The sequence below is a fragment of the Pezoporus flaviventris genome, unplaced genomic scaffold, assembly GCF_033815535.1.
Source record: "Pezoporus flaviventris isolate CSIRO_AGI_PZ_B2104156 unplaced genomic scaffold, CSIRO_AGI_Pfla_v1 ptg000078l, whole genome shotgun sequence".
Taxonomy (NCBI): Eukaryota; Metazoa; Chordata; class Aves; order Psittaciformes; family Psittacidae; genus Pezoporus; species Pezoporus flaviventris.
Genome location: NW_026892626.1, coordinates 18,562,714 through 18,579,517, shown reverse-complemented (window position 1 = coordinate 18,579,517; position 16,804 = coordinate 18,562,714). Strand labels below are relative to the sequence as shown.

General features: G+C 62.9%; 3 protein-coding genes across 6 annotated transcripts in view; 2 read left to right on the top strand and 1 right to left on the bottom strand.

Moving 5' to 3' along the window:
* Positions 1-123: 123 nt before the first annotated feature.
* On the bottom strand, positions 124-4,706 carry MLST8 (MTOR associated protein, LST8 homolog). Its single transcript, XM_061474000.1, has 8 exons — positions 4,578-4,706; positions 4,434-4,485; positions 4,189-4,351; positions 4,015-4,090; positions 2,304-2,456; positions 2,031-2,155; positions 1,437-1,600; positions 124-878 (listed from the first exon to the last, which is right to left on the bottom strand). Exons 1-8 carry the CDS (start codon positions 4,704-4,706, stop codon positions 760-762), a joined length of 981 nt encoding a protein of 326 aa, XP_061329984.1. The 3' UTR covers positions 124-759.
* Positions 4,707-5,311: 605 nt separating this feature from the next.
* On the top strand, positions 5,312-11,692 carry LOC133279582 (hexosaminidase D-like). Of its 2 annotated transcripts, none has more exons than XM_061473437.1 (14): positions 5,312-5,647; positions 8,457-8,553; positions 8,633-8,873; positions 8,966-9,075; positions 9,313-9,400; positions 9,486-9,650; positions 9,742-9,925; positions 10,098-10,169; positions 10,265-10,469; positions 10,540-10,622; positions 10,789-10,871; positions 11,022-11,119; positions 11,229-11,318; positions 11,415-11,692. In XM_061473437.1, the coding sequence occupies exons 2-14, from the start codon at positions 8,459-8,461 to the stop codon at positions 11,596-11,598; spliced, it is 1,698 nt and encodes a 565-aa protein (XP_061329421.1). In that variant the 5' UTR covers positions 5,312-5,647; positions 8,457-8,458; the 3' UTR covers positions 11,599-11,692. The 2 variants fall into 2 exon arrangements, with proteins under 2 accessions (XP_061329421.1, XP_061329420.1); XM_061473436.1 differs by lacking the exon at positions 5,312-5,647 and adding an exon at positions 8,098-8,290.
* A 2,067-nt stretch (positions 11,693-13,759) lies between these two features.
* Positions 13,760-16,804, top strand: part of CASKIN1 (CASK interacting protein 1) — a 31,221-nt gene continuing 28,176 nt past the window's right edge. For all 3 annotated transcript variants that reach the window (XM_061473192.1, XM_061473193.1, XM_061473191.1), the window contains exon 1: positions 13,760-13,915. In XM_061473192.1, coding sequence (XP_061329176.1) covers positions 13,822-13,915 — 94 coding nt within the window. In that variant the 5' untranslated portion in view covers positions 13,760-13,821. The remainder of the gene's footprint in view (positions 13,916-16,804) is intronic.

Below are 16,804 nucleotides of genomic sequence, written 5' to 3'. Positions count from 1 at the left end.
CTTGAACTGGATTCCTGAGACACCTCTGATTCCAAGGAAGGTAACAGCTCCACTAGCCCCCAGAGCTTCCTGATCTCATGCTGCTGGCAAGGACTGTTTAGAGAATGACCATAACACTGCAGCTGACCATGACAGACACTTTATTTGCAGCTGTGCTCAGGGCTGCACCATGTACGTAGGTATTAGGAGATCCAGGCCTAGAGGCATTTTGTGGTGTAGCTTGTGTTACATGGCTACAAGCCCAGCTCAACACAAGGTTATTACACTTGTTGGGGGGGTTGGCTTTTTACCAGTGCAGCTCTCCCAGTGAGTCTGTGGCATACACTTTGAATAAAGGGATTGCAAACCAAGGAATCAGCTGCCTCTCCTCTGCTCAGCCTCTTCCAGCAGTTAGAAAGGCTGATTTATTTTTTCTCCCACTTTGGGATACAGGAACATCACACAGCTGTCAGCAGCTAATGCCACAGGGATTCCTCTGGCTGAACAACACCCTGCTGCCCTCGGTGGGATCCTGCCTCCCTCTCCCATTCCCTTTTGTCCAGGCAGCCTCCCTTGGAAGCCACATGTGTTTCAGTGATGATGTGCTTGGAGGTGCAGCCTGGTCCCACTGAGGCAGAGGCAGCTGCTGCTGCCAGAGCCTGAGCCCTCCACCAGAGGAGGGGATGGTGGTTGCAGGTCGTGTCTTGGGCTCCAGTGATGGTGTTGCCACTGCAGGACAAGTGACAACAAGCAGAGGTCCTCTCCTCCCACATGTGGCCATTAGCCCAAGACGCTGTCGTTGAAAGCCAGGCAGACAACTGCTTTCTGGTGGCCACTGTATTCCCTCTTGATCTCTCCTGTCTCCACGCACCAAAGTCTGGCCAGGTTGTCAGAGGAGGCTGGAGAGAAATGGGAGAAGAATGGGTAAACTGCATTAACCTTTACACTTACCTTTTAATTACTATTACAAGACTTTCCCCTTGCTTCATTCAACACTATTATTACGACAAGAGGTAAGGGAGCTGTGCAGAGCAAGAAGCTTGCTGCATTTCTGTATTACACAGAGGTTTACGTGTTATTGTGGATGTTACATGTGTGGTTTGAAGGGACCATCCTGCCTCATGCTGCAAGCAGCAGTGCTATCAGGTGAAACAAACTGCACAGGTGAAAAACATCCCTCCAGTTTAAACAGATGCCCTGTTGCAGCACAGGGAGTTAGTAGACACTTAGAGGAGTTAGTAGATGCTTAAGAGATTTTAGTAGACACTTAAGGGAGTCAGTAAACGCTTAAGGGAGTTAGTAGACACTTAAGGGAGTGAGTAGGCTGTGTTGTGGGTGTGAGGCTGGGTGCTCTCCTCACCCAGCTGGGGTTGGCAATGTCCCAGCTACAGAAATGGGTGAGTCCTGTGCTCGTGCAGGGCCCTGGAGCCCAAACCAAGCGCTGCAGCAGGGCCTACCTGTGACGATGTACTGGGAGTCCCCGGAGAAGGCGCAGTCCCACATCCAGCCCCGAGACGTTTCTCCTGGGTTATTGCTCTTAATGCTCAGCTCTGTCATCAACGAGAAGTTTGAAGTCCTCCAGATCTTGCAGGTCTGATCTGCAGAACACGTAGCCAAGAGTCTGCGAGGAAGAGACGTGCAAGGGCAGCCTCATTAGTCACACTGCACGCCCAAGGGCCTCTCGTTGACTTGGGCCTGGACCAGTAGCGACCTGGAGACCTGAGCTCATTGCAATCACGCTTCTTTACACCTACGTCATCTGCTTTACAAGATTTGAGCTGAACAAGCTTGTGAAGGACACCAAGTTCCCCACTTTGCTCCTGGAGATCAGCAACTGAACCCCAGCTTCACAACACCTCACAGCCACAAAGCTTGTTGGGATCATGGTCCATGAGGCTGGGATGCACTGACAGCAACTCAGTGCCATGTCCTGCTCCTCCCTGGGGACCTGCAGGGCAGCGTGGAGCCAGCACCAGCCACATCTGGAGGTGTAGCTGGCCTCTGCTTGCCCAAAAGGACCATCATTTCCCACCACTGGCTGCAGCACTCACGTGGAGTCGGGGCTGAACTTGCACTGAAGCGCGTAGCGGTTGTGTGCAGGGATCTTGGTCTTGGGGATCAGCTGAGTCACCTCCTCCCCGATGCCACCCGTCAGGTTCCACACGTAGCAGTTTCCCTGTGGGGAGACAGCAGGTGATGGTCGCCCACCCCAAAGCAGCCTGGACTTCCCATGTCCGACCCCAGCCATGCTGCAGGCAATGCCAGTACATGCACCTGAGCACCATAAATCCCCCACACACACACTGGATGCCATTGGGGCTCACCGAGCTGTTCACAGCTGCCATGTAACTGGCATCGGGGTCAATGTGAACTGAGTTCACAGAAACTTCAGGCTCTGGAATCAGCTGCTCGTTGTGGTCGGTCTTCAGGTCCCAGATGTGAATGGCGCCGCTCTGATCACCCACGATCAGCTCTGCCTGCAAGAGAGAGCAGCCTCGTGTCTCTGAGGAGAACCCCGCAAGCAGCAGCCTCAGGCTGATGCTCAGATCGTGCCCGTGAAGCCTTGCTCTGGTTTTAACCATCATGGTCCTGTTTCGCCTCATTATTCTCCAGCACAGGGCTGCTTCAGAGCCCTAGGAGCCTGCTGAGTCCCTGTGCACTGGGAGCAAGCAGAGCACGGACCTCACACTGCAAAAAGGCTTTACAGAAGCGTTTGCTCAGTTTATATACCCCAGAGCAGGCAGAAGCTGCCTCAGTTCCAGAACCTTTGCACAGCTCCAGCAGCTTCCACAGAAGCCAAAGGATTTTCAGCAAGTCCCAGCCACGGGCATTCAGATGTGGGTTGGCCGGTGAACAACTGAAGCACTCAGGAGTGTACAAATACCTGAGAACCTCCAGCCTAAATGGGCTTTTCTCCCTCCCGCCCCTTCTCAGGGGAAGGACAAGAGGAAGCTGAAGGGCAGAGCTCTGGCTCCACTCCCGTGCTCGGAGCAGACCATGCTGGCAGCTCTCCACTAACCCAGGGCTTTTATCGACAGCTATGCGACAGCATCGCTTCAGCAGGTTCCCTGCAGGACAGCAGGTCCCAGGACCAGCTATTCCTGTCCCCCGAGGCAAAGGCTGGCTCCTGAGGAACACAGTTTGGAGTCTTTTTGGTTCTTGAGACCCAACTTCCTCTTAGCAGCTGTAAATGCCATTGCTAAAGCCATCACTGCTGTACCCAGGCTGTGAGAAGCCTCTCACCAGCATCATGGCAACAGGGAACTGCAGAGGGATGAAGCCATCCACATAAACACTGCCACCTTTGAACTAACTAACTGCCTTCTGCTCACAGACCAGCACCTCAGCAGCATCTCAGCCAGTGATTACTTCATGTGTAAGATCTATGTACAACAATAATGCTTGGCTTTAGCATTGTACGTTCGCACAGCACTGGCTCTATAGGAGCATCAGCAGCGTCTGGGTGAAGTGTGATCCAAATCATTGATCTCAAATCGGGTCTGAAATTCCAGACTTGGAGGTTAAACCTTTTGAAGATCAAACACAAAGAAACCTTTCTGGTGCTCGCCTGTTTACAAAGGTTTGTGCTGCCGAGTCTGTGAACACAAAATGGACCAGATGGGTTATTAACACTACAATGATACCACCACCATTCCCTCCAACGCTCTGTGCTCCAGCTTAGCCTTGTTTCTCAAGCCCCAGCCATCCCTTCCTTCATCACCCGAGTGGTGAACATGAACCTCGAGCAAATCTGACCCAAGTCCTGACGGTAACTGCAGCCCTGGGGTGTGCTCCTTGGCAGAGGTAACACCCTCACACTCCCCATCCCACCCAGTGCTGCCACTACTGTCCCTTTGCAACAGCCACCAGGTAGCGAGCACAAACGTGGCTGCTCCATGTCCTGCAATGCTCATGGGTCTTTGCCACCAGATCTCTTGCTGTGGATGCTATATAGAACTCTGCAGCCCCTCAGGCCTACCCGGAGGAGCAAGAGTAAAGTCTGGGCTGTGAAGTTGCAGTGAGACCAGTGCTCACCTGGTTGGGGTGCAGGCACACACAGTTAATGGGAGCGTTCACCTGGAAGATGCGCTGGCACTGGAGGTTACGAGACCTGCAAGAGAACAGGGAGCACAGAGCGTGGTTAACGGCGTGTGACGAGCTCCACAGCTTTGGGATGCTGCTGCTGGTGGCGGTGGTGCCGGTGCCCACCTGAGGTCCCAGATCCTGGCCATGCAGTCCTCCCCGCCCGTGTACATCCAGCGCCCGTCCTCGTGGAAGCCCACCGAGGTGATGTTCTTGCTCACGCCGTCGTAGTTGATGACGGGGTTGGGGTTGTTGGAGTTGAGGTCGTACATGCGGATGTGCTGGTAGCCTGCAGCGAGGGAGCGGGCAGGGGGTGACCCACGGCCCCGCTGCCACCCGTGCCCGCTGTCACCGGGGCCGGGCGCGCTCACCTGCGGCAGCGATCATGCTGCGGTCCGGTGTGATCTCCAGCGCGTTCACCTGCTGCACGCACCCGTTAAGGTCCGTACGAAGCAGCCCGAGCCCGGCCCCCGCGCTCCCGCACCCGGTGCGCGGCACCCCCCGGTGAAGGATACGGAGTCCTGGTGCTGCACGGTGCGGGTGCAGATGCCGCTGTGCGCCTGCCAGAACCGCACCGTGTGGTCGTAGCCGGCCGTGGCCAGGATGACCGGGTCGCTGCCCACCGTGCCCTGCGCCGCGTTCATGGTCACCGCACGGCGGGCACCGGGACCCAGCGGAGCCCCCGGTCCGTCCCGGTACCGGCGCTGAGCGCTCTGCGCACGCGCGGAAAGCGCGGCAGCTCAGCGCGCATGGAGTGACGCCGCTTGAGGCGGGCTCTGTCGGAGAGCGCATGTGCAGAGCGGGACGGCGGGAGGTACCATGAGCGCTGCGGGGGGGGGGGGGCGAGACCATGGAGCAACGGGGGAAGGAGCGGGGCACCAGCGGAACCGCCAGGGGGCGCCTGCTGAGAACCGGGGGAGGGCAGCGGGGACCCAAACCGGAACCGGGACCGGAACCGGGCACCCACCGGAACCGGGCACCGGAACCGGGCACTAGAACCGGGAACCCACCGGAACCGGGCACCAGAACCGGGCACTAGAACCGGGCACCGGAACCGGGCACCGAAACCGGGCACTAGAACCGGGAACCCACCGGAACCGGGCACCGGAACCGGACACTAGAACCAGGAACCGAACACCGGAACGGGGCAGCGGAACCGGGCACTAGAACCGGGAACCCACCGGAACCGGGCACCAGAACCGGGCACTAGAACCGGGCACTGGAACCGGGCACCGAAACCGGGCACTAGAACCGGGAACCCACCGGAACCGGGCACACACCGGGCTCTTGCAGGCCCGCCGAGGAGTGGTCTCGGTACCACCCCTTCGGGCCGGTGCCACCCCCGGGGCAGGGCCGTGCCGGTGTCCCCTCCGCGCCTGTGTCGCACCGGTGCGTGGGGCCCGGTCCCCGCCCTACCGGTGCCGCCCCGCTGTGCACGGGGGTGTCGGGGACCGGAGCATCCTCTGCGCTTCCCACCGCAGCGCCCGCGGTGCCGCCGCAGAACGGGCCCTTTAAGAGCGGCAGCGGCTGCGGTCCGGGCTCGAACCCGCTCCCGGCAGTGCCCGCGGCGGCCCCGCACCTGCCGGTAAGGGCCGGGGGAGCCGGGGATGGCCGGAGGGGCGGGGATGCTGGGATGCCCGGTGTGATGCAGGGATGCTCAGGGGGATGCAGGGGTGCCCGAGGTGATGCAGGGATGCTGGAATGCCCGGTTGCCGGGGGATACAGGGATGCTCAATGGGATGCAGAGATTCCCAGTGCCGCAGTGGGGACCGGGGCCGCCAGGATGGAGAGCAGAGCCCAGAGGCTGCTGTAGGGCAAGGGGATGCCTGAGTGGTACCCAGGACGTGGGGTGGCCCCACTTGTGGGGTGCAGGGGGTGAACAGGGCCCCCTCCTGCCGCTGTTAGGGCTCAGGGTCCGCAGCTCCCCATGGCAAGGGGCAGCTCATCCCGCGATGGAACACCTGGGAATGAGGGGCGGCCTCGGCCAGGCTGACAGAGGAAGGCTCTGGAAGCGTGTGAGCGTGCACGTGAGTGCGAGCGTGCACAGGGGGGTGCACGGAGCAGCGTCACTCTTCTGATGGAGCGAGGGTTTGGCATGGCGATGGCTGGGAATGACAGAGCAGAGGGGTGGCATCCAAACCCCGCAGCGGCACCCCAAATCCTGCTGCCATCCCGTGCCCTACAGCACCCCGGAGGCTCTCAGCTCCATCCTCCCCATGGCCCCCCTCTCCCCAGGCCCAGGTTTGGATTTGCTTCCGTTCCCCCCTCCTCCAGGCTCGGGAAGGTGAGCAGGGAACCGGGCTGGTTTTGGGGAGCGGGGCGCAAACCCCACCTGTGTGGGTGAGGGTCCGTTCCCTCCTTGCCCATGGCTCCTGCGAGCACCGAGCCAGGGGCTGCTCCGAGCCTCCCGGGGACCGTGCCAGCGCCGTCCCCAAAGGGTTGGCAGAGGAAGATGTCACATTCCCAAGCCCAGCGGGTGCTGGCGGCAGGATGCCGGGAGCGAGGGGCGGCGTGGATCAGCTGAGCCCTGTCTACAAAGGGATCACCCATCGGCACTGGCACCGCATCGTGGCTGCCCCATACCCCTTGGTGCTGTGCCCCATGTGCCCACCCTGCCTGAGCCGTGCCAGTGGGGCTTGGATCCCAGAACCTGTTCTCAGTTTAAGATCCCGCAGTAAAAGCGCCAGCTCTGAGCAGGCTGACAGCATCTGTCTCAATATTGATCCCTGCTCCGGTCCGGAGCGGTGTTCCCATCACAGCACCATCAGCACTCGGCATGGTTATGGTCTTCCTGGGTGCTGGGCTCCCCGTGCCCACCCCGTGCCCAATCCCATGTCCCCCGGTGCCTCCTCATGCACCCAGTGGAGGTGACGCCGGGCTGGCAGCATCCCCAGCCTGGCACGTTCCTATTCCCAGCTTGGCACATCCCTGCTGTGTTGTGCTGGAGCTGCCAGGAGCACCCAGGGCTGAGAGTGGGTGCCACGTCTGTCCCCTGAGCACAAGGCATTGTGTCCGTGCAGGGGTGTGAGTGCAGGGGATAGCATGGGCGCGACATGCTCCAAAACCAGGCTCCTGCCCTGCAGCCTGTGCATGAGCACTAAGGGACCTGGTACCCGTGGGATCTGGGTGATGGGGATGGAGATGGGGATAGGGATGGGGATGGGATGCTCCAGCTCCTTCCCGCACTGCCCTGTGATGTGACTGTGCTGGGGCCTTGTGCTCTGGGGACAGCGCATCCCAGGCTGGCTCTGCAGGATGTGCCAGGGGTCCCCATCTCTGCACCCTTCCTGTGCCCCATGGCAGTGGAACAGCGTGTCCAGAGGGATTAGTGCTGTGTCTTGGGCAAGGGCTGGTTCAGAGCCCTGGCACGGGGCAGCTCAGCGGCTGTCCCCTGGTGCCAATGCTTTGGCACCACCAACCAAACCCTCGCGATCGGCTGAGCCGCTTGTGCACCACCAAAGCTGCTTTTCAGTTCCCAAATCCATCAGCTGCTGGGTTGAGCCCTGAATTCAGGTGCAGCTCAGCCAACAGGGCTTTGGGAGCTTCTGGGGGGTCCCAGTGCTGTCCCAGTGTGGTGCTCACCAGGGTTTGGGCACGTGGAGCATCTCCTGCTGCTGTGGGGCTGGTGTCAGGGCTGGTCACACACTGAATACAGATCTCTGCACAAGCCCTTGGGCTGTAGCCATGGGGGGCAGCAGGGAAGGGGCACCCACTGCCTCCTGCTCCATGGAGCTGCCTGTGGTTTGGGCTCACACCCAGCTAAATTGGTCCATCCCCATCTCAGGAGTTATCGGTACTGCTTTAGGGGGGGAAAAAGGACTTTGAATGAATGTGATTGACCTTAATTGTGGCAACTCTGACTCGGGCTTTCCGTGTCCCACGAGGGATCAGATACTGGTTTGTGCCCCTTCCCCTCCATGGTGGATGGTGCCTGTCCCCATGGGTGCTGGGGAGGGGTCCGCACTGCCACCCTCATACCCGTGCCCATCCCGTGTTCCCGGTGGTCCAATCCCCTCCCCTCCATCCGCAGGGATCCCCCTTGATGCCACCGCAGCCACCGGCCCTGTGACACTGCCCCGGCCTCGCAGGGCTCAGGGGACCCCGCTGGGGACCTGCCCTGCAGCCACCACCCTGTTTGCTCCCGCGCTGGCAGAGCCAAGGAGGCTGCGCCCGTGCAGGCAGAGGCAAAGGCAGCTCCGGCCGCTGGCCCCAGCCTGGGGCACATGAGGTAGGAGGGACACGGGGTACCCTGAGCATGGCCCCATGGGGAGCGGGGTGCTGGGAGGGTACCCCCCCCTTTCTCCAGGTCTGGTGCTGCCCTGGCCATGGGGATGGATGGGGGTGCTGGGGTCCCTGCCTGGGTGCTGCCTGGGACCTCCGTGTGTGTCCTGCAGGGATGGGCTTCCAGCGGAGCCACCGGCTGAACCTGCTGCGCCTCGTCGTGCTGCTCCTCGTGGCCTTGGCTGGCATCAAGTTCCTGTTCCGTGACAGGTAAAGAGACCGGGGGGGGGGGGTCATGGGGACCCCCTGGGTGTGGTGGGGCACCCCAGCAATGATGCGATCCCTGCAGCTTTACCCTGGAGCTGCAGAAGCACGTGAGCAAGGACAGCGGGTTCTGGGGGGATGCTGGTGACAGCATCGAGGACACCGGCCCCCAGAGCCAGGTCCTGCTGCTCCCTGTGGCCAAAATAACAGCCCCGAGGCAGGAGCCTGGGCAGCAGCAGGTCACCAGGGACATCAGTGCCACCGAGATGAGGCTGGTCCACCTGGACCTCAAGGGAGCTGCGCCCCGCGTCTCCTACCTGGAGCAGGTGAGATAGATGCTGGGGATGGGAAGGATGTGCCGGGAGGGATGTGCCCAGGGGGCTGAGCACCAGGAACGAGCCCACGCTGCCCAATGCAGGTGTTCCCTCTCCTGTCCCTGCTGGGAGCCAACGGCGTCCTCATGGAGTACGAGGACATGTTCCCCTTCAAAGGGGAGCTGGAAGTCCTCAAGTCCCCGTACGCGTACAGGTGAGCCAGGGCTGGGTGTGACGCGCCCGGCCCCATGATAACCACGGTGCGAGGGCCGGGCCGGGTGCCCCAGCCCAGCTTCCTGCCCCGCAGGGTCAATATTTGTGTCCCCATAGCAAAGTCCAGGCGGGTGTGGGGCGGCCGGGGCCGCGCGGGCAGGGTGCCGGGGGAGCGGGAGGAGGGAATGGCCTCGTGCTGTGCCCTGTGCCCGCGCTGAGCCCGTCCCTGCCCTCCCAGCGAGGAGGACATCGAGCGCATCCAGCAGCTGGCGGAGCTGCACAGGCTGGAGGTGGTTCCCCTGGTGCAGACCTTTGGGCACGTGGAGGTAGGGGATGCTCCTGCTCCTCATCCCACGTCGTGATGAGGGGGGTCCAGGGTGATCGCAGCCCCTGACGGCTCCTCCGGTGCAGTTCATCCTCAAGCACGAGAAGTACCAGCGCCTGCGGGAGGTCGAGCGCTTCCCCAACAGCTTCAACCCTCACAGCCCTGACACCCTGGCCCTGCTCAAGAGCATCCTGGCACAGGTGATCGAGAAGCACAAGCGCTCCACATGGATCCACATCGGTGCAGATGAGGTGGGCACTGGGCTCTGCCGGGACCCCAGCCCTCACCCAGGCTCTGTGGGCGTTCCTAGGGCTGCTGAGCATCCTCCTTCTCCCAATCCAGGTCTTCCATCTCGGGGAGGGGACGGACTCCAAGAACTGGATGAGCCACAACAAGGGTGACACGGGGACCATGTACCTGAACCACATCAAGGAGGTGCTGGGCTTCATCACCACGCAGTACTGGGGGCTGCGGGTGCTCATGTGGGACGACATGCTGCGGAAGATCAGCGTGGGAGCCCTGCAGGGTGAGCGGATGGGGATAAAGCAGTTGGTGGTACAGGAGCTTCGGTGTCTGTATGGTGTCATGGCTGGTGCCTGGTCCTGCAAGGATGCAGGTCCCGGGGAGCATAAGGAGCATCAGGCATCCTCCTGCTGCTGGTGCCAGCATCCTCATCCCTGTCCCTGCTCCCTCTGCAGAGTCTGGGATAGCGAAGCACGTCTCGCCTGTGGTGTGGTTCTATGCACCCGACTTTGAGGCCGAGCAGCTCGGTAAGGCGATGTGCCTGGACTGATGGAGGAGGCTGCCCCCAGGTCCCCCCAGCCTCCCGGGTACGGTACCGCCGGTGTCCCCCCCCACCCCGCAGTGCCGTTCCTCACCAAGTATGCGGAGAGCGGCTTCGAGGCCGTGTGGTTCGCCAGCGCCTTCAAGGGCACCACAGGACCAGCGCAGGCCTGGCCCCCGCTGAGCTTCCACCTGAGGAACCACCTGAGCTGGCTGCGGGTGATGGAGGCACTGCCCCAGCTGGCCCCGCTGCGCCTCCAGGGCATCGTCCTCACGGGCTGGCAGAGGTGAGGGTGCTGGTACCCGCATCCTCCCTGGTGCCATGCAGGAGGTGATGGGTGATGCTCCTGCCCGCAGGTACGATCACTACTCGGTGCTCTGTGAGCTGCTCCCTGTTGGAATCCCCTCGCTGGCCATCTGCCTGCAGACCCTGGTGACCGGTGAGCCTCCACCACCCTGCTGCCAGCCCCATCTCCCTACCCCACAGTGAGACCGCATCCTGCAGGGAAGGGTGCTGGGAGGTGGGAAGCAGGGGAAGGATGGGTTCAGCTCCCCTGGCTTTGCTGGTGGGGTGGCCCCTTCTGCCCTTCTCTTTGCTCTGCCCAGGGGGATTCACGGAAGAGACGAAGAGGAAGGTCCTGGATGTGCTGGGCTTCGAGAGCATGCAGCTGGAGCAGAGCACATGGCGAGTGGCTGTGTTGGGGGTGGCCACAGCACCGCTGTCCCATGGCATCTGAAGGGATGCACTGGAGGGGGTCCCAGACCCACTTGGGGCTGAGGACACCCCAGCCCTGTGCACCCCACATGTTGAGCTCCCACCTTCTCCCTTCCCCAGCGAGGGCAGGGGAGTGTTCCCCGGTGCAGAGATCTACCACATGGTTGAGCAGGTTAACGGCCACCTGAAGGAGAGCATCTATAAAGCCCTGGAGGAGGAGAGGTAACAAACAGCAGGGCTGGAGCACGGGACTTTTCCCATGGGATGGGACTTGCTCCACGTACAGGTCCCCATCCCTGGGTGCCCCCCACTCCCCCTTGTGCCTCCCCAGTGCCATCAAGGGCTGGTTCAGCCCCTACCATCGGAAGCACCAGTTTGGTAACCCCCGAAACATGGAGAGCTTTGGCAGCAAGGTGCTCAAGTACGTGATGCTGGGACCCCCCTGGGTGTGTGTGAGGGGCTCAGCTCTGGGGTCCCTCACAGGAGGGAGCTGGAGTCCCCTTTTTGCCCCCGCCAGGCTCCATGAGGACTGGGAGAGCTTCATCCGTGACCTGCGCACCCACTTGGAGAGGGTCTATTACCCCGACACGGTGGAGGAGTGGATGGAGGAGAACGTCAACCCCTACCTGGACCAGCTGCGGGACCTGGTGCGGGACTACCGGGCCATCATCCGCCTCAACGCCCGGCCCAAGGCCACGTAGGGGCCATTGACCCCCCCTCCCAGCTCCCGCTGCCCCCCCTGTGCTGGGCTTTGGGGCCAGGTCGCATGCGTGCCGGTGTCTGCGCTGCTGCTGTGGCTGCCCTGTACAGAGCACATCCCACATCCACAATAAAGTATTTTCGTAGATGCTGCTGGGTGCTGGAGGGGGACACGGCTCTGCCCACCCTGTGCAGGCCGGGGGGGAGCTGGGGTCTGTCTTGTGACAGCTCATGGGCTCCTGGGTCCTGCTCTGCAGAGCGTGATGGAGGGCAGGGAGAGGGCAGCCCGTACCCCGTGGTGCCTCCGGGCACATGGAGACGTCCGTGTGCCCTGTGCTGTTCTTAAGAGCTGCTGTGTGCTCCCTACAGGATCATAGAGTCATGGAATGGTGAGAAGGGACCTTAAAGCTCGTCCAGTTCCAGTGGCAGGGACATCTTCCACTGGACCAGGTTGCTCCAAGCCCCTGTGTCCAACCTGGCCTGGGGCAGCCACAGCTTCTCTGGGCACCCTGTGCCAGTGTCCCAGCACCCTCAGCAGTGAGGGGAGGTGAATCCAGCCCCCCCATGCCCTCAGCTCTGCCCGTTCAGGGCTGGCTGGGGCCCGGTGTGTGCAGGGCAGCAGCACAGACACTTCACTGCACATTCCTCTGCTCTCCACAGCCCGACTTGGCAAGAGCCCGGAGGCAGCCGCAGGAACGCGAGATGGTTTGAGCTCCTCTGCAGGAGCCTGGCTTAGCCCGGCGAGGAGGGACAGTGGCCGTGTGCCCCTCTCAGCTCACACAGCCCCACTGCCTGGGTCCTGGCTCGGGTACAACGGTGCCGGTACCCAGTGAGGCCAATGGGGCTGCCCCGTCCCGTGTCAGTGCCGGGTCCCCGAGTGCAGGAGCCTGGCAGGAGAGAGCAATGGGCACAAAGGGACCTTTGTTGAGGAGCTTCGTTTGTTATCAAGTGGTGGCAGATGTGAGGGATGCCCCTGACCTGCCTGGGCCCCCGGGCACGTTGGGAGCCCCAGCCCCCAGCCCAGGGAGACCCAGAGCAGCTCAAGCCCCCCATGCAGCCGCAGGCAGCCCGGCTGTGGGATTAGAGGGCAGATTAGACGGTGTTTCCCGCTGGCATCCCAAATGTCCTGGATTGGAAAGTGGGGGTGGGGAGAGGAGATGGACCCCGCTGCCCATGAAGGGGGGGGGTCAGCCTGGAGCCGGGGGCTGAAAAGGGAGTTGGGGGCTGCAAAGATCCTTGAGATCCAGCTTGGGGCATCAGGAGGAGCTCGGTTCCCTCCGTCATTCCCACTGCAGCCTCCCATCCCCATGCAGTGACCGATGCTTTAGTGGCCACCTGGGTACAGGTCTTCTGGACCACCATGCCCCAATATCGGTTTGCTGGAGCCAGGACCTCCGCAGGGCTTTTAGACAGGAACTTACCTGGGGAGCAGGAATTTGGGTGTGATTTTGTGCGGTGATGGCCGTGCTCTGCCCTGACCAGGCTCTATCAGCACATCAATGCCTCGTCCACGGCTGGCCCCATTTCCCATCTGGTTCATCAGCATCCCCAGCCCTCAGCACAGCCAAACACACACACCACCCCCCCCCCCGGCACCCCCGGCTTTAATGTCTCAGCCATTTAAGGCACAAAAAAGTGGAAGGGGACGAGTGTCCCTGGCCATTGTGGCTGCAGGAGTGGAAAATGAGGCGGTGATAAAGGCTTTATTTAAGGAAACGGGAAAGCTGCTCCAGCCTGGTTCCCATTAGCAGCCACCACAGGCTGGCGGTCGCCAGGCAGGGCTGCGGGAGGGGGGAGCAGAGGGGTCCTCCCGGAGGAAGAAGAGGCCGAAGGCAGCCTCCCTCCGGCCACGGGGCGGCTGAGACCCCGCGGCCCCGGGGCCTCCGCACCTTTCCCCTCACCGGGGGGATCCCCGCGCCCCGCCCGCGGGCACCGGCGCGGCCCCCGCCCCTTCCCCTCTTCCTCCTCCTCCTCCTCCTCCTCCTCTCCCCTCCCTCCCGCTGCCCGCCGCGCTCCCGGTGCGGCCCCCCCCGCCCCGCCGCGCCCGGCCCCGCCCCGGGCGCCCGCCGCCGCCGCCGCCGCCTCCGGAGCGGGCTGGGCGGGGGGGCCCGCGCCGCGCCGTGCCCGTACCGAGCCGTGCGGAGCCGAACCGAGCCGCCCGCCCCGAGCCGCGGAGGATGCTCGGGCCGTGAGCCCGCAGCCGGCAGCCCCGGCGCGGCGGAGCCATGGGCAAGGACCAGGAGCTGGTGCAGGCGGTGAAGGCGGAGGACATCGCGGCCGTGCAGAAGCTGCTGCAGAGGCCCAAGCCGGGCAAAGCCAGTGAGTGCCGCGGCGGCGGGGCCGGGCCGGGGGCGCCGGTGGCGGTGGAGGACGGGGAAGGGGGGGGCTCAGACCGGCGTCGCAGGAGCGGGCGCGGCGGCTCGGGGCCCGCATCCCGGCCGGGATGCCGCCCTGCCCGGCCCCGGAGCATCCCCGGCCCTTCCCCGGTGCAGCGGGGGACCGTAAACGTGCCGGGACCCCTCCCGGGGGGCACCCCGGTGTTGAGAGGAGGGGCAGCCCGGCGTGGGGGGCACTGGCGGCTGTGGAGCATCCCGGCCGGGATCACTGCACAGCCTCGCCAAACCGGTCCCGGTGCAGCACCCCGGTACGGCCGGGCTGCCCTTGCCCTGTGCCCCCGAGCAGGTCCCGCGGCCCCGGGGAGCGGGGCCGGGCCGGTGTCCCGGGGCTTGGCCTGGGCACAGACAGGGGCTGGAGGTCTCTTGGTGTGCGTGGAGCGTGTGTGCACGGCCCGTGCGTGTGCGCACCGGGGCTGCCGGTGCCTGCACACATCTGCATGTGCCTGTGCGCGTGTACGTGCGTGCACGCGTGTCTGTGTTTGGGTGCGTGTCTGTGTTTGTGTATCCGTGTACCCCGGCATATGTGTGTCTGGATGGGGCTGTGTTGGTGGTGCTGTGTGTGGGGGTGTTTGGATGAGGCTCCGCGGGTATCTCCCTGGGCGCATCCCTGCGGCTGGGTTTGCACATCCCCGTGTGTGTGTGTGCCCCCTCAACGTGTGTGTGCGCGCCCCGGTGTGAGCCTGCGGGGCCGGACGTGTGGGGATGCGTGTGTCTGCGTGTGGACGTGTGTGTGGCTCCAGGAGTATCTGCTCGCTGTACAATGTAAGTGCTCTGGTGAAGGCGTTCCACCCGGGACTGAATTATTCATGGTGCTGATGCAGCCGCAGGTTTCAGGCCTGGTGCGTGGGGCTGGGAGCATCCCTGGGCACGAGCAGGGACCGCAGGGAGCACTGGTGTGGCATTGGGACACTGGGCGTGCAGCACCTTTGCTTCCCAGGCTGGATGTGGCACCCCATGTCCCTGGAGCTGTGCGGGGCTGGTGCAGTGTCCCCCGTCCCTGGTCTCATGAAGGAGTAGTCCTGGTTAAGCACAGCACAGCTTCCCCTGTGTCCTGGTGCTGAGCAGGCATCCCCCTGTCCCTGGTGTCATGCAGGGCTGGTGTGGCATCCATCGTGTCCCCAGTGTCGTGTAGGGCTGGTGTAGGTCCCTCATGCATGGCTGGTGTTGTGCCCCCCTGTGTCCCCGGTGCCATCACTGCTCTCCCTGCCAAGGGACTACACAGGGGGAGAAGCGGCTCCAGCTCGGAGCCCCCTCCATCCCAACCCGCTCCAGGTGTTGCCACTGCCGTGGCCTCTTGGAGTAGCGTGTGGGGATGGGGACGAGGCCTGGGCCCAGCGTGATCCCCTGCACACAGCTGGCGTTGCTGTGGCAACGGCCAGAGGTGCCCGAGTGCCACCACCTCCTCCTGCATCCATCCCAGCCCTGCTCTGCTGCATCTCCCGCTGCAGAGCTCTCTGGCCACGGGGCCAGTGGTGCTCCCTGTGCCGGGCTCATTGGACAGGGATAATGGGCTCCCAGTGAGGCCGTGCCTGGCCAGCCTGCTGTTGGGGTGATTCCTGCTGTGGGCCTGGATGCTTGCACATCTCCAGCTCTGCCAAACCCACCAGCGTTGGTGCTGGGATGCTCTGGTGCCGTTTCCCCCCTGGACCTGACTCCTGTGTGGTGCCGTGCTCATGGCATGGAGCGCACAAGCACCTCTGGTTGCAGCAGCAGGGCTGGAGGAGCTGCGCATGGCACAGGGTGGGAGAGCACCGAGCAGGGTCTGTCCCCATGCGGCGGCGTCCCCGCATCCCTCCGTGTGCCAGCCCCACGCGTGCCTCCGGTGCTCCCCACGCTGTGCAGCAGCGGGAGGGTTTGTAAGTGAGCTCCGTGATCTGGGCAATATCCTATTCATGTGGGGTTTAATAAATGGGATTTTTGAAATCCCTGCGTGAATTACCACGGGTTGCCATGGTGACGTGGGGCCCGATTTAGCCGGAGGAGTACGAGTTTGTGGGGCCCGGGCCGGCCGCAGCGCGCACCGCGCTTGCTTCCCGGGCATCCATAATTGATGAGGTTGTCTGAAAGTTACGCAAATCAGATGCAGGGATTTGGCAGCAAAACTGTTCCCCTCCCTGCTCCCTCCTCCCGGTGCTACCTCGAAGAATTGTGGTGACTTGGCGTTTTCCCCTCCGTTCCCTGGCCCCGGGCACCATGGCATGGGATGGGGCGCTGGGGTGTCCCTAGCAGCATCCATGCCTGTCCCTGTCCCAGGCGCCTGGGGCTTTGGGAAGCAGGAGAGGGTGCTGTGATGTACAGAGGAGCTGTAGTTCCTTGGCTGTGGAATGTTGGAGCGAGGAGGCTGCTTCCCTGTGAGGCTGATGCTGCCAGCGGCTTTTCCCTTTGGAAGCAGCTCCTGTCTGGCACCCACTGGTGCCATAGGAGGGATGTTGAGCCAAGGGTTGGACCCTGTGCCCGGCTTCTCCCATTGGGCTGGGGGGGGTTGCAAAGAGCTTCCATGCAGCAAGGATGTCCCAGCACAAGGCAGGGTGAGCATCCAGCGTGGCACGGGCTGACTGCAGCCTGGACGTGGGGCTGGGAGCTGGGGCTGCACCCTGCAGAGCTGCGCTGCCCACCCCATGCCTGGCCCTCGGTGCCATCCTGGTCCCCCGTACATCAGGGCTCGTGTCCTCATGTGGCCGGCTGGGATGCTGGAGCTGCCCGGCTGGGCTCTGGATCCCGCTGTGGAGCGCTGCATCCCTCTAAGCAAGAGTAACCCAGCCCAGGCTGTGGCTGCCTCCAGCCAAACTCTGGCTGTGCCGGGCAGGAAGAG